Raw genomic sequence first — 15,343 nt, forward strand, 5'->3', positions numbered from 1 at the left:
CCTATTGTTTTTGCCTCTTCCAAAATGAGATATAACTTTTTTTTTTAAAGATTTAAAAAAAAAAATTTATCCCCCCCTTGTAGCTTGCTCTCTGTGTCTGCTCTCTGTGTCCATTTGCAGCACATTCTTCTGTGCCTGCTTGTCTCCCTTTGTTTCATCATCTTTCTGCACCAGCTCTCTGTGGGCACAGGCTGTCAGTTCTCTGCAGGCATGGGCCATCAGCTCTCTGCAGGCACCGGCCAGCCTTCCTTCACACGGAGGCCCTGAGATGTGAACCCAGGGCCTCCCATATGGTAGACAGGAGCCCAGTATATTGAGTCACAGCCAGTTCCCTTCTTTTACTTAGCAAAATGCATTTGTGATTCATTCATGTTGTTGTGTATAGCAATAGTCCATTCCATTTTTATTGCTGAGTGGTATTCCATTGTGTGGTATACAACATTTTTGTTTATCCATCTACCAGTTGAAGGACATCTGTGTTGTCCTCGGTTTCTGGCTAATATGAACAAAGCTGCTATATGAAAATGGGCAAAATACTTGAATAGACATTTGTCCAAAGAAGAAATGGTGAAAAAAGAATGGGAACAAACGTTCAATATCACTAGCGATTAGGGAAACGTAATCACTAATTACATTTAATTAGTGATTTCACACCTAATAGAATGGCCACTACTAAAAAGACAGAAAACTACAAGTGTTATGGAAGGTATGGAGAAATAGGAACACTCATTCACAGTTGGTGGGAATGTAGAATGGTATAGCCACTGTGGATGACTGTTTGGCAGTTCCTAAAGAAATTGAATATAGATTTGCCACATGACTCAGCAGAACCACTACTGAATATATGCCCAGAAGAACCGAGAGCAAGTATCTGTACACCTATGTTCATAGTGGTGTTATTCACTGTTGCCAAAAGGTGGAAACAACCCAGGTGTCCATCAACCGATGAATGGATAAACAAACTGTGGTATATACACACAATGGAACATCCTGTATCTATAAGAAGAAATGAAGTCATGAAGCACATGCAACATGGGTGAACCTGCAGGACATGGTGCTGAATGAAGCAAGCCAGACAGAAAAGGACAGATACTGCATGATTGCACTATTATGAGCTAAATATACTGTGTAAACACATGGAGCAAATAACTAAAATATAGGTCACCAGAAAATAGAATGAGGTTGGAGACTGGAAAGCTGCAGGTTAATCTATGCAAAATTGGAAAAAAGTTATTCATAAATATTTGGAAATGTATAGAAATAGTGAAAGCCATCAGGGTGTTTATAACTAGCAGTGCTAATATGACAGTGGTTGAAAGGGAAAGCCTAAGGTCATGAATATTACTAAAAGGAAAGGAAAAAAATGTAACATGGGACTGTATAGCATAGCGAAACCTCATGTGAAATATTAATATGAGTATGGGTAATATTGCAGATATAAGACTTATGATACATAGTAGAGCCATGCTGTATCAGACCTCTTTTTAATGACATTATTCTAGAATGTTTTCTTCAACATGATGATTGAGAAACAAATGAAAAATGGTGCCAGTTACCATAACAGTAACAGGGAAAAGAAAAGAAAAACAAAACCACAAACATTAAACCCTATTGTAAACCATGAACTATAGTTAATAGTACAAACATAAAAATACTTTTTAGTGAAATATAGCAAAAGTACCATACTAATAAAAGGTGTAAATAATAGGTTGATATATATAAGAGAACTCTGTATTTTATGCATGATTTTTCTGTGAACCTCCAACTTTCCTAATTTAAAAAAAAAGTATAAAACAACTGCTGTAAACATTCATTTAGTGACTACTTTTTAAATAGCTAGAACTTAAAGACAGTGTAGTGTAGTTTAAGAGTAAAATCAATCGAGAGAAAACATCAGAGATGTGGGCTCTCATACTAGGTTTCTATCTAATTAGCTGGTAATTTGAACAAATTATTAAGTATCTCTGTGCATCTTCTTTTGTAAAATGTGCATGACTCAGAGTTTATTTTAGCTTAAAAGGATATAATTTTGTGTTGGATTGATAAAGCATTTACTCTTGAGTTCTCTAAGAGTAAAAATTTTACATGGTATACATATATCTCTACAAAATAAATTATATAAAATCAGTGTAATTCATGTTTAAAATTAGGGGTCATATTATTTCCTAAGTCCAATCACAGATGGTTTGAAAATAATATAATTTGCTTTCCAAGATCTTCATGAACTTGAGCTTTTTATTAGCTGTGTAATCCAATTTATTTTTTATATACATCGGATAATTATCTTGATAAGAGTACCCTTAAATAAAATATTTGAGAAATATTTTCTTTCAAAATATTTTAATCTTTATTTTATTTTTTTTAATTTAGATGGGTCTAGGAAAGACAATCCAGGCAGTTGCAATTGCTTACTTCTATAAAGAAGAATGGCCTCTTTTAATAGTGGTCCCTTCATCTCTGAGGTACCCTTGGACAGAAGAAATAGAGAAATGGATCCCAGAGTTAGGTCCAGAAGAAATCAGCGTTATTCAGAGTAAAACCGATATTGGGTAAGAACAATGCTTTAATCTTTTTTTTTTAATCTTTCTTGTTTGTATTTAGCATATACCCATATTTGAAATGATTTATCACCTACAAATCATATTTTAGCTTTAAGAGGGTAGTATAAAGAATTTTATTTTACATTATTTTATTATGAATTATTTTCCAAGAAAATTTGTCTGAAGTTCAACAGTTTAATAAATTTAGTAAGTTCCTAGATAATATATGTAAAAGTAAATATAAAGTATGTATACTTTTAGAGATGTATGCAATATACCTATTTTATATATACTTCAGATATACTGAAAACTGGCTAAGTTAGGGTTCAAAAATCAGTTTCAGAACTTCTCAGTGAAGATTGACACTTTGTGAACTTTTATTATCAGCAACCATGGAAAATTTTGCTTTCCAAGTTGTTGTCTAATATTCTAGTTTTATGTATGACTAAAATTTAATATTGTTTTATTTTTTTATGTTAATTTAGTTTTAATATTTTATATCTTAAAAATATTTGCCTTGTGATTATCTGAGGTCCTTACTCTAAAAATCCTTTTAATCAAAGTAAAGCAAATGTTTTTACATGCTTTCTTTTCAAGCTTTTGGAATAAGTCAATCAATTTAAATATTGAATCATAAAATAATCTGGCTTTCAGTAGTATAATATTACCAATTTCTGATTCTTAAGTAAAAACAAATTCTTGAGAATTTTTTTCTTGAATCATTATTGTTCTGTATTGTATTCCCCAAGACTGATAACATAAAGAACATATGTAGAAGTAAAATTAGCCTTTGTGAATATGGAAGGAGGAACCAGACAAATATAGACAGAGTGCCTTTTCTCTTTCAACTACGGTACCCTAAATTTAAAAAAACACAAAAAGCAGTCTTTATGATCCCAAGGAAATTAGGACTGTGTTCGTATGATCAAAATCAAATATAGACAATAATTATAAATAAAACTCCTCTCCTCCAATATCACTGCATAAAATTAAAAAATTTGGAGAATACAGAATTTGTAAAGGCCTCCATAACCATTTTTAATTAACTGTTCTTTAGTTGTTTACATTTACATTTTCTTAAAACGTTTCTCTTTTTTTACAACATTTAGATCATATAATTTTCACTATTATATTTAAATAATGGCTAATATTTTTATTTGAATAACATTTGGGATTTATTACAAAGTACTGCAATCCCAGAGTAAATATTTCTGGAGAATGTCAGCTAAGGGAATAAAAACTTACCCAATGTCTTCCAGATATTTAAAGAAATAGAGCTTTAGGTCTACACCAATATGTGTCAATGTTTTGTTTTGTTTTCCACAAATTCATGTACTTCCTCTGGTATGTTAGTTGTGCTCAGACTCTTTACTAGTCAAAAGGTGGCTGGATAGAAGCCTTGGAAACCTTTGTCTCCTGTATATTTATTTATTTAGTAATATTAACCCTATACTTTACTTTTGCAGAATTTTCTTATTTTTGAGTGCAGTAAGAAAATAATAAATCTCTGTGTTAAATAGATTTATTCAAGACTTAAAATGCAGTTGCCATGAGTTCTAGGGTTAGGGAGAGGGAAAAACAGGTGTAATAAGGGGCATTTTTGGGACTTGGGAATCACCCTGAATTACAACGACAGACACAGGCCATTATATATCTGGTCATAACCTACAGAGTGGAATGGGAGAGAATGTAAATTACAATGCAAACTAAAATCCATGCTTAGTGGCAATGCTCTAAAATGTGTTCATCAATTGCAGTGAAAGTACTACACTGATGAAAGATGGTGCTTATGTGGAAAATGTGGGAGGTGTGGAGAGCAGGGCATATGAGTATCCCCTAAATATTCTCTATAACATTTATAAAATCAAAGTATCTTTTAAAAAATAAAAGCAAAGAAAAATGCAGTTGCGGTGTTAGTACTGGCTACTAGGAACTCTGCCTTCTCTGTTAGAGGCTAGAGAACTACAGAAGACTGACTTTGTTCTATATTTTTCTCCAGATATATTAATAAAAAATGCAAAAGTGATAAGTCTTTTAATGTTTATGCATTTAATTGTCTATTTCATTCTACAAACTTTCATTGGGAGCATACTACTATATGTACAAAGATGAGTAAGATACATTCCCTGCCTATATCAATTTCATAATACGGTAAGGGATATAAATATGTAAAAAATTAACTTCAAGATAGTATGATAAATTGTATTATAGATATATAAAGTATAATGATGGTTCAGGAATCACTTTAGCCCAGTAGTTCTCTATGTGGGGCAGAACCCCTTCCTCTTCCAACATCTTATCACACCAGGGTCAGGACAAATTTTTGTTGTCACATAACTGAGGGACTGTATTGGTCTTTGTTGGATGGATTGGACCAGAAATGTGAAAAACCCTGCCCTGAAATAGTAAGTATTGCCCTATCCCAAATACCAGGAGCACCCCCGTTGAGAAACACTGCTAACCTAAGATTTGGGGGAAGATTTTATTTAGTAGTCAACTAATATTTGAGTATTCACTTTATATGTGATCCTAGATGCACAGAAGCAAATATTCTGAGAACAATGTTCTTATCCTAGTAAAATGTGGCTTGCTGGATTTTAAAACCTTCCAAAGACCACTTAACCAAAAATTTGATTTTGGTTGAATTTTAGAATCTGGTTTACCATGTTTGAAGACTATAAAATCTTAGGAGAAACTGGATCTCAGTAGTAGTATCATCTTCTCTTATTTTCCCCCTCTCTTATTTCATCTCCTTTGTATTTCTTTCCAAAAGAATTTTGTATTATTAATGATAAATTGATCACTGAAATATTTTTAAAGTACATGGATTTTTCTTCTCTAGGAGAATATCGACCAGCAAAGTCACAGTTTTGGGTTACGGTCTTTTAACCACAGATGCAAAGACTTTGATAGATGCACTGAATAATCAGAACTTCAAAGTAGTAATAGTGGATGAATCACACTACATGAAGTCCAGAAATGCCACCCGCAGCAAGATTTTATTGCCATTAGTACAGAAAGCCAGACGAGCCATTCTTCTTACAGGAACTCCAGCTCTGGGAAGGCCTGAAGAGGTATTAAAATTCTTTCTCTTTGGACTTTAAAAAAATTTTGAATTAATCACCTGTTATGCATTATATGATTTCAGATTAGATGATGTAAGTGCCAGAAGGGGAAATCAGGAATTTTTAGACAGCTATTAATGATTAAATATATCTTATGCTATGACTGTTCCTATCTACTTATATGCAAGGCTGAGGCATACTTCTAGGTATGTAAAAAAATAGTTTTTACCTCTACTATAAAGTTTTCATCTTTCGTACAAATTTGTAATATTTTTCACATTCGTGTTGTTGTGGTTCTATATTCTTAATCTTCATTTGTCATTTCTGTTTTACATTATAAGTGCCTCAAGTTTGGGACTGAATCTGCTTTACTTCTTTAATACTGCACCTAAAGAGCTTCTCTCTGTTCCTCTTTCACTTCAAGGTTCATGTTTGGGAAGGTAGGGAGGAGCTACAACTTGTGTGCAGACCAGATAGGCTATCTACTCAGAATGGGGAATTAGGCGTTCTTGTGATATCCCATCTATTTATTTATTTATTTATTTATTTATTTATTTATTCTTTATTTTCTTTTAAATGTTACATTAAAAAAAATGAGGTCCCCATATACTCCCCACCCCACTCACGCCACCCCTCCCACATCAACAAACTCTTCCATCATTGTGGCACATCCACTGCACCTGGCAAATACATTCTGGAGAACCACTGCGGCACATGGACAGTGGTCCACATTGTAGTCCACACTCTCCCCCAGTCCACCCAGTGGGCCACGACAGGACACACAATGTCTGGCATCCGTCCCTGCAGCACCACCCAGGAAAACTCCAAATCCTGAAAATGCCCCCCACACCATATCTCTTCTTCCCTCTCCCGACCATCAGCAGCCACCGTGGCCACCCTCTCCACATCACTACTACAGTTTCTTCCCTTACTAATCACAATAGTTCCCCTGCAGAACACCAGTAAGTCCATTCTAATCCATATTCTATTCCTCCATCTTGTGGACCTGGGATGGCTATGTCCAGTCCCCCTCTACATCAAAAGGGGATTTAGATTCCACATGGATGATGGATGCAATTCTCCTGCTTGCAGCTGCAGGCACTCTTGGCTCCCTGGTGTGGTGGTTGACCCTCTTCACCTCCCTGTCAGCTGGCCAGGGTAAGTCCAAGAAACCAGCTGTAAGTCTGCTGAGGCCCAGGGCCTGGCCGTCACATGGACAGTTCAGAGATTCAGGTCTCCTGAGTATATACCAACCCAAACACCAACCACAGGTCCGGTAAAAGTAACAGAAGAGGCATGTGTAGAAAGGTTATATCTGAGTCCAACTCCATCACTCTCAGGAACACAAACTCCAAAGTAGGGCCAACTGACATGGCCCTGAACTCCAGAGCCATCTGCCTTGACCATAGAACCTGTGGGTTGCTGCAGGCCTCAGGAGAACCAGCACGTGGGTTTCCATCTACCTTGGCTGTCTCTGGTACCCTGCTGAGGCATGCATAAGCATCACCCCCCAATGACCTCCCAACTCTTTTTTTGAGATTCTTAGCCATATAAACTCACTTGTCCTTTCCATTTCCCCCTTTTTATCCAAAGTCAAAAAGCAGTTTTTAACACCTGATACTACATATAGGCTGAGATATTCTGCTGGTCTGAGTTGACCTCTTTGTTCATGGTCTTTTTGTAGTTAACATCATCAGCTGGTGCTTGGTAGTAATCCCTCGGTGCCAGGGAGGCTCATCCCTGGGAGTCATGTCCCACACTGGGGGTAAGGCAATGCATTTACATGCTGAGTTTGGCTTAGAGAGTGGCCACATTTGAGCAACATGAAGGCTCTCAGGAGGCAACTCTTAGGCACCCCACAGCTATAGGCCTAGTTCATATTTCAGGCACACAGGCTCATAATCAGAGCCATCAGTATCAAGGGCTCATTGATGGACCATCCATCTTTATTGGTCTTTGCCGTTGCACTTGGGGGATTGTTGTTGTTCCATTGGGGAATGTGATAGAGCTCCTCTGCTCAGGAATTCAGCACTCTGTCATCTTTTGTTTCCAACTGAAACCCCTATGAAAATATCCAAACCTTTCTAGGTACCCTGTATACATGCCTTGGAGAACTCCCTCCCAACCGTGTGCCTCCCACCAATGACACCCCACACAAGTGCTTCTCCCCTGCCATAGTTGAACCTCTCTGTGGTCCAAAACTTCTTCAAAAAGAAAGCCCAATATATTGCCAGGTTACATTAACAGAAAAATGGAATATAGTGATGGGTTTAAAGGTTAGATATAGAATACATAGAAATTTAGGAAAGTTAAATAAAGGAAAAATAAATTGGGATATCAAAAAAATGAAAAAATGAATAAGCTTTGTTTTTGACATTTTCCCTTTCATCACTCCCCAACAGAATCCCTGAGTATATGAACAATGAGTAGTGAAAAAACAAAGGCTTTGTGTCTTGTAGAGTTGTTTTTGGAATTAAAGGAAATACCACTTTTCAATTATCTAGCACTGTGCCCTGGCATATATTAAGCACTCATTATATAATAAGCAAAAAGTATTACTATTAATTTTTAAACCAAGTCTGGGAGACAGCTATATCCTCTCAAATGTGTATGATACATTTTATTTCTATACTCTACTGTTGATTGACATTTGGATTATTTTCATTCTGCTATTATAAACAGTGCTGCTATACATCTTTTTCCTCTCCCCTAGAACATGTGTATACAAGTTTTTTCCTCAGGTATCTATACTTAGGAGAGGAACTGATGTGTTCATTAATTTTCAATTTCACTAGGTAGTGCCAAATTGTTTACCAAGGTGGTTATACCATTGTCATATTCTAATCAAGTTTTATTATTATATTCATGTTTTACCTGTTTTTGAAATGCCTGTTCATGTAATTTACCCATTTTTCTATTGGATTATCTTCCTTTTTCATACTGATTGATAGAAGTTCTTTATATATTCTGAATTCTAATATAAAATTAGTTATATGTTTGCCAATAGCTTCTCAAATTTCTGGCTTGTCTTTCTTACTTTCTAGTATCTTCTGATGACTAAAAGTTCTTAATTTTAATTGTCAAAGTTATTAATCTTTTCCTTTATAGTTTATTCATTCAGAGGTTTGTTTTAAAAGATACATTCATTACACCAAGGTCATAAAGATATTTTCTTGTATTTTCTCCCAAAAAGCTTAAGAAATTTACTTTTTATTCACCTGAATAAAAATTTCATTATGAGGTAGATATTTAATTTCTTTGTTTTTTAAAATTTAGATAAATCAGTTCTCACTCCATTTATTGGATGATATTTTGTTTCACTAATTATTAGCAATGCCCACTCTTTGATATGCATGGGTCTATTGCTAGGCATAGTATTAATTTCTTTTAGTCTCTTCTATTTGATTTTCTTCGAATTTAAGAAATCACTTGTTAGGAGCAGATGTAGCCTGCTTCCTATGTATGAGGTCCTGGGTTCAATCTCCAGTACCTCCTAAAAGCAAACAAACCAGCCCTCACTGGGGAGAAGATGTAGTTCAGTGGTTGAGTGCCTGCTTCCCATATACAGGATCCTAGGTTCAATCCCTCGTACTTCCTAAAAAAGAAAAAAAAAGAAAAATCACTTGAAAGGCACATTATTTTTTATGAATCACTAAGATGGAAAAATATTGTCAATGAAACTGAAATAATTCCTTAATGATCTGCAGGATACATCTTATTCCTTAGAAATTTATTTTACCTATTTCAAGCCTGTTTTCTGTTGTTCCAGAAAAATATTACCACAAATTTGGTGGCTTTAAACAATGCAAATATATTATCTTATAGTTGTGTGGGTTAGGAGTTTGACATAGATTTCACTGAACTAAGATCAGGTGTCTACAGGGTTTTCTTTTCTGGCGGCTTTAGGGCAGAATTTGTTCCCTGCTCATTTGTGTTCTTGGCAGAATTCATTTTCTTGTCATTGTAAAACCAAGGACTCTGTTCTCGATGGCTGTAGTCTAGCTGGGAGCCATTCCTAGCTTCTGTAAGTTGCTGCATTCCTTGGCTTATGGCCCCTTTCTTCCATCTTCAAAGCCAGCAGCTACAGGTCCTTCTCACACTGCCATCTCTCTGACCTACTCTTTTGCCTTCCTTTTCTACTTTGAAGGATATATATGATTAGATAGGCCCACCTGGATATTTCAGGATACTATCCCCCATTCCAAGGTCCTTAACCTTCCTCACATCTCCAAAGTCCCTTTTCCCATGTAAGGTAACTTATTCCCAGGTTCCAGGATTTTAGGGCATGGACATCTTTGGAGGGCCATTCTTTAGCCTACTGCAAAGGGTTTTGGCAGTTTCTCCTACCTTTAGTTCTTTCTTGACCAGTGATAGACAATTCAGCAATAAAATGTAATGTAGTTTCATCTACTTTTGGGTGTCTTTCATTCTTAGCTCACTTAAAACATATGGGTTTTAGTATGATTATTTCACTACTATCTAATTTACTTTCTACTGTTTCAAATTTTTTGAATACACAAAGATTATCCATTTCAATGCTGAATCATTATATAATCATTTTGGAGACCTTTTAAAACCACATTAAGCTTAATGTGTTGTACCAATAACTTACTAACTCAGTCAAAGAAATGCCAGTATATGCAGCTATGACAGTTTGCACACAGCTTCCTGACCAACAGCTCTTATAAGATACAGTTCATCTTAAGATGCATCCCAGTTCCATAGATGTTACATATTTTACATAGATGTTAAATGTTATAAAACGTGCATCTTAGAATCAACGAAATAAGGTAATTAGTATAGCTTTGTAAATCTTAATATTGTACTTCTTTAGTAATGCCTTTTATATTCTTGGGATTTTGTTCTTCCATATTGGTTTATTGGTTTATCAAGTTCCACAAAAGATTCTGTTGGGATTTTAACCTCAGTCGTATTAAATTTATACATCAATTTTGAGAGATTTGACATCTTTATAATATAATATTGAGTCTTCAGATCCAGGAATGTATGTAATATCTCTCTCCACTTAATTTCATTTAATAAAAGTTTTATAATTTTCTCCACAGTGGACTTGCACATTTTCATTAGATTTATTTATAGAAACTTCATAATTTTTGTTGCTATTGTATTTCTAATTATTATAGTATTCACATTTCACAATGCAGTTGATATTTGAATATTAACTTTGTATCCAGAAAACTTTTAAAATTATCTTATTAATTGCGAAATGGATATGGCTCAACCAGTTGTGCTCCCATGTACATATAGGAAGTCAATGGTTCGCTGCCCAGGGCCTCCTGGTGAGGGCAAGGTGGCTCACGCTGTAAGCTGGCCCACGCAGAGTGCTGGCCCACTCGGCAATATGGGCCCACGCGGAGTGCCGCCCTGCATGGGAAAAGCCACTCCACACAGGAGTGCCAGCCAAAATGGAGAACTGGTGCAGCAAGATGATGCAACAAGAGACACAGAGGAGAGAAAATAAGACGTAGCAGAACAGAGAGCTAAGATGGTGCAAGAGAGTAACGCCTCTCTCCCACACTGGAAGTTCCCAGGATCGGTTACCAGAGATGCCTAATGGGAATATAAGTGGACACAGAAGAACACACACTAAATGGACACAGAGAACAGACAACAGGGGAAGTGGGGGGGGGGGGGAGAAATAAATAAAATAAATCTTTTTTTAAAAAAATTATTGATTCTAATAATATATTTGTAGAGTCTTTTGAATATTCTATGTAGATAGCTATATCATCTACAAATAATGGAAATCTGTATTTATTTGCAAACCTTTTTCTTCTTTCAGTGTGCTGCACTGGGCCTGCCCCTCCAAATTGAAAAGAAGTAATCATAACTTGAAAAGCTGTCTTCTTGTAGTTTTTTCTCTGTTGAAATATTTTTAACTACCAGTTCAATTTCATTAATACTTAATGAACTACTTAAGCTTATTGCTTCTTTCGTTTTACCAAATTGTGTCATTCTAAGAATTTATTTCATCTCAATTTCAATTTCTTGGTAATAATTGTTAATATCCTCTTATTACTTTAATTTCTGTAGATTCTATAGTTATATTACATTTTTCATTCCTAAAATAGTTTATTCTCCTTTTTATAATTAATCTCTTCCCTTCATCTTTTCAATGAATAAATATTTGGCTTGGTTAATCCTTTCTAAAAACATATATTTTAATTTTTGCTTTTATTGTTATCATTTCCTTGCTTTTCCTTTGTCATACTTTATTTAGTTCTTTCTAATTTTTTAATTTGACTGTTAGGTCAGAATCTTGAGCCTCTTTTCCAATATAATCATTTACAGCTATATATTTCCTTCTAAGGATTGCTTTAATTACATTCCACGTTTGTTATATATTTTTATCTTTATTAACTTCTAAGTTTTTTTTATTTTTACTGTGATTTGTTTTTTAATTCATGACTTCTTCAAAGTAAATTTTTAAAATTTTACACTGTTAAAGAGTTTTTATGGTAATTTTAATTGCATTGGGGTGAGAGAATGTAATCTATAAGATACTTACCCTTCGAATTTTTGGAGGCAGCCTTTACGGTAAAACACATGTCAGTTTTTCCAAACATTCTATTTGCATTTAAAGTGTATATTCTTGAGATATTAGATGCACTATAACATGTTTATTGGATAAAGCTTGTAAATCATACTTTTTGGATGTTTTAAATCCTTCCCTACATTTGAGCTCTTACTAAAAACTATGTGAACCTTATTTTCATGTATTTTTAGTGGACATAATCTTTCATCTCTGTTGAATGTATACTTCCAGGAGTGCTGAATCAAGGGACATTCATGTACCTCTGTTTATCTTTCGTCAATACTATTAATCCGTTTCCTTAATTTTTACCCTTTTACACTTTCACAAGCAGTGTAAGAGAGTTCCAATTATACCACATCCTTGCCAGTGCTCAGTATCTTTTAAAAAATTTTAGTCATTCTAGGTGATGGGTAGTTATATCTCACTGTGGTTGTGATGTGTGTTTTCTCTGATGAGTATAGATAAGTGCCTTTTTTTATGTTTATTGACCACTGACATACCATCTTGTGATATGCTTGTTCAAGTCTTTTGCCTGTTTTTAACTGGCTTAACTGTCTTTTCTTACTGATCTGTAGCAGTTCTTATCTGTCCTAGATCACAGTCCTTTGACAGATTTATGCATTGCAAATATATTTCCTAGTCTGTGGCTTGCTTTTTCACTCTATTAATGATTTGGAGAAGCAAAACTCTTAAATCCTTGCCTTTTATGTTTAGTATTGCCTGTGTTCTCTTTAAGAAATCTTTGCCTATCCCAACATCAGCTTTTTTTGGCCTGAAAACATCTTTATTTTACCTTGACTTTAAAAATATTCATGCTGGTATATAGAAATCTAGGTTGCAGGAGTTTTATCCACTCCATTGTGTTCATATTTTTACACTTAATTATATTGCTTCACTGTTTCTTCAGCTAATTTTTCTTCATCAACATCTTTCCCCTCTCCTTCTGAGACTCCAGTGAGCGACCCAAATGTTAGACTTTTTAGTATTGTCCCACAGATCCCTGAGACTCTGTTCAAAATTTTTTTCCAATTTTTTTTCCATCTCTTTTTCAGGTTGGGTAATTTCAGTTGATCTATCCTCAACTATACTGACTCCTCTGTTATCTCCATTCTGCTATTGAACCATCCATTGAAGTTTTTATTTCATATACTGTGTTCTGCAGTTCTAAAATTTTCGTTTGTTTTTTATGTCTTCTCTTTCTTTGCTGAAAGTGTCTCTCTTTCCATTCCTTTCCAGTTTGGTTATTTTTACTTTAAGTACTTAGTGACTGCAGCCATTTTGAAGTCTTTGATAACTTTAAAATCTAAAATTTAGCATGGAATTGTTGTCCATTGCTTGGTTTTTCCCTTGAATTGATCATATTTTCCTCATCTTTTTATATTAAGTAATGTTAGATTATATCCTAGACATTTTGAATGTCATGTTGTGAACTCTAGATCCTTTATAACCCTGTAGAGAATGTTGAATATTTTATTTATGCAGTTATTCAAGTTGGTTAGATTCAAACCACAACTTCTGTCTTACTTTCAATGGCTTGGAATTCCAGTGTCATTAAGTTGTCCAGGTCATTGATAGGCTGCTCTGCAGCTTTGTCTCACATGTGCATGTCAGAGGATAGTCCATACTTTTACCACTTCATATACTGAGTTAAGAATCCCCTTTCTGTAGTCATCTCCTCTCTGGAATTCCTCTGTGGTTCTCAAGGGTTTCTTTTCTCAGTATTATGGCCTGAAAGATAGGCTTTCTCTTAGTATTTTAGCTGCCTGTGCATCATAATGTAATTCTATTTCACTGGGACAACCTTGTGGACGATGCAGTGAGAAAATAGAAAAATAACAGGGATCTCCTTCATATTCTTTGAATCACAAGGTCCCTTCTTTCCAGTTCTCTAGCCAAAAAGACAAAGTTTTCATTCAGCCTTTCAGCTGCCCAAAATACTGCCCTTGTGCCAGGATTGGGAGACAAGAAAAATGAAAGAACAAATTAAAAAAAAACACAAACATACTCTCCAGCTCAAAGTGCATTACCCCCACCCCACCCCTGGTTTTCTTGCAGTGAAAATGGAGTTTCTCTTAGAGTTTTTGATACCTGTGCCTTCTAAACAATTTCATAACTGGAACCACCCTCAGATCAAAACGGCAAGAGGAAAGAGATAAAAACAAATGGTAAACTTTTATCCCCTCTATGAGTACCTTCTTTGAGTTTTCACTCCCTTCCCCATATTCACCTACTTTATTATTCAGAGATTTTAGGTACTTTTTCAATTTTGTCCATTATCTTTAGATTTAACCAGTGGGAGAGATAGGCCATAGTGGGATTATGCCATTTTGGCCAGTACATGATTCAGCTTCAGTTTTGATTCCTTTAATTTTTTCATTAGAGAAGTTATAGGTTTACAGAAAATTCATGCAGAAAATACAAGGTCATTGAATAACCTCCCTCACACATAAGATATTCACTGTTATTAACACTTTGCATAACTGTGGTACTTTTGTTACAGTTGATGAAACAATATTGTTGTAGTTATACTATTAACTATTATCCATAGTTTACATATTAGTGTTCAATTTTTGTTTTGTATGGTTTTATGATTTTAAAAGTTTTCATTCTGGTAACATAAAATACAACCTAAAGTTTCCCATTTTATTTACTATCAAATACACAAATCAGTGGTGTTAACTACATTCATGATGGTGTCCTACCATCACTACCATCCATTACTCAAACTTTTCCAATACCCCAAACATGAACTCTGACTCTGTTAAGCAAGAGTTCCCCATTCCTAACCCCAAACCCTGCCCCTGCTAACTTGTATTCTAATTTCTGGTCTTATATGAATTTACATATTCTAATTATTTTATATAATTGAGATTCTTAGGGATTTTCTATATAAAGGACCATGTCATTTGCAAATAGGGATAATTAGACTTCTTCCTCTCCAGTTTGGATTCCTTTTATTTCTTTCTCTTGCCTGATTGCTCTCACTAAAATTTCCAAGTACTCCAATACTGAATAGCAATTATGACAGTGGACATCCTTGTATTGTTTCTGATCTTAGGAGTAAAGCTTTCAGTCTTTCAACACAGAGTAGATGTTAGCTGTAGATTTTTCATATATCCTCTTTATCATGTTGAGGAAGTTTCTTGAGTGTTTTTTTTAAATTGAGAAGTGGTGCAGGATTT

General features: G+C 34.8%; 1 protein-coding gene across 4 annotated transcripts in view; it reads left to right on the top strand.

Moving 5' to 3' along the window:
- ZRANB3 (zinc finger RANBP2-type containing 3) overlaps positions 1 to 15,343 on the top strand; it is a 362,849-nt gene that overhangs the window by 183,539 nt on the left and 163,967 nt on the right. For all 4 annotated transcript variants that reach the window (XM_058301088.2, XM_058301086.2, XM_058301085.2 and 1 more), the window contains 2 exons: positions 2,371 to 2,549; positions 5,383 to 5,614. In XM_058301088.2, the coding sequence (XP_058157071.1) occupies positions 2,371 to 2,549; positions 5,383 to 5,614 (411 nt within the window). The remainder of the gene's footprint in view (positions 1 to 2,370; positions 2,550 to 5,382; positions 5,615 to 15,343) is intronic.

This window comes from Dasypus novemcinctus, chromosome 7, assembly GCF_030445035.2.
Source record: "Dasypus novemcinctus isolate mDasNov1 chromosome 7, mDasNov1.1.hap2, whole genome shotgun sequence".
Taxonomy (NCBI): Eukaryota; Metazoa; Chordata; class Mammalia; order Cingulata; family Dasypodidae; genus Dasypus; species Dasypus novemcinctus.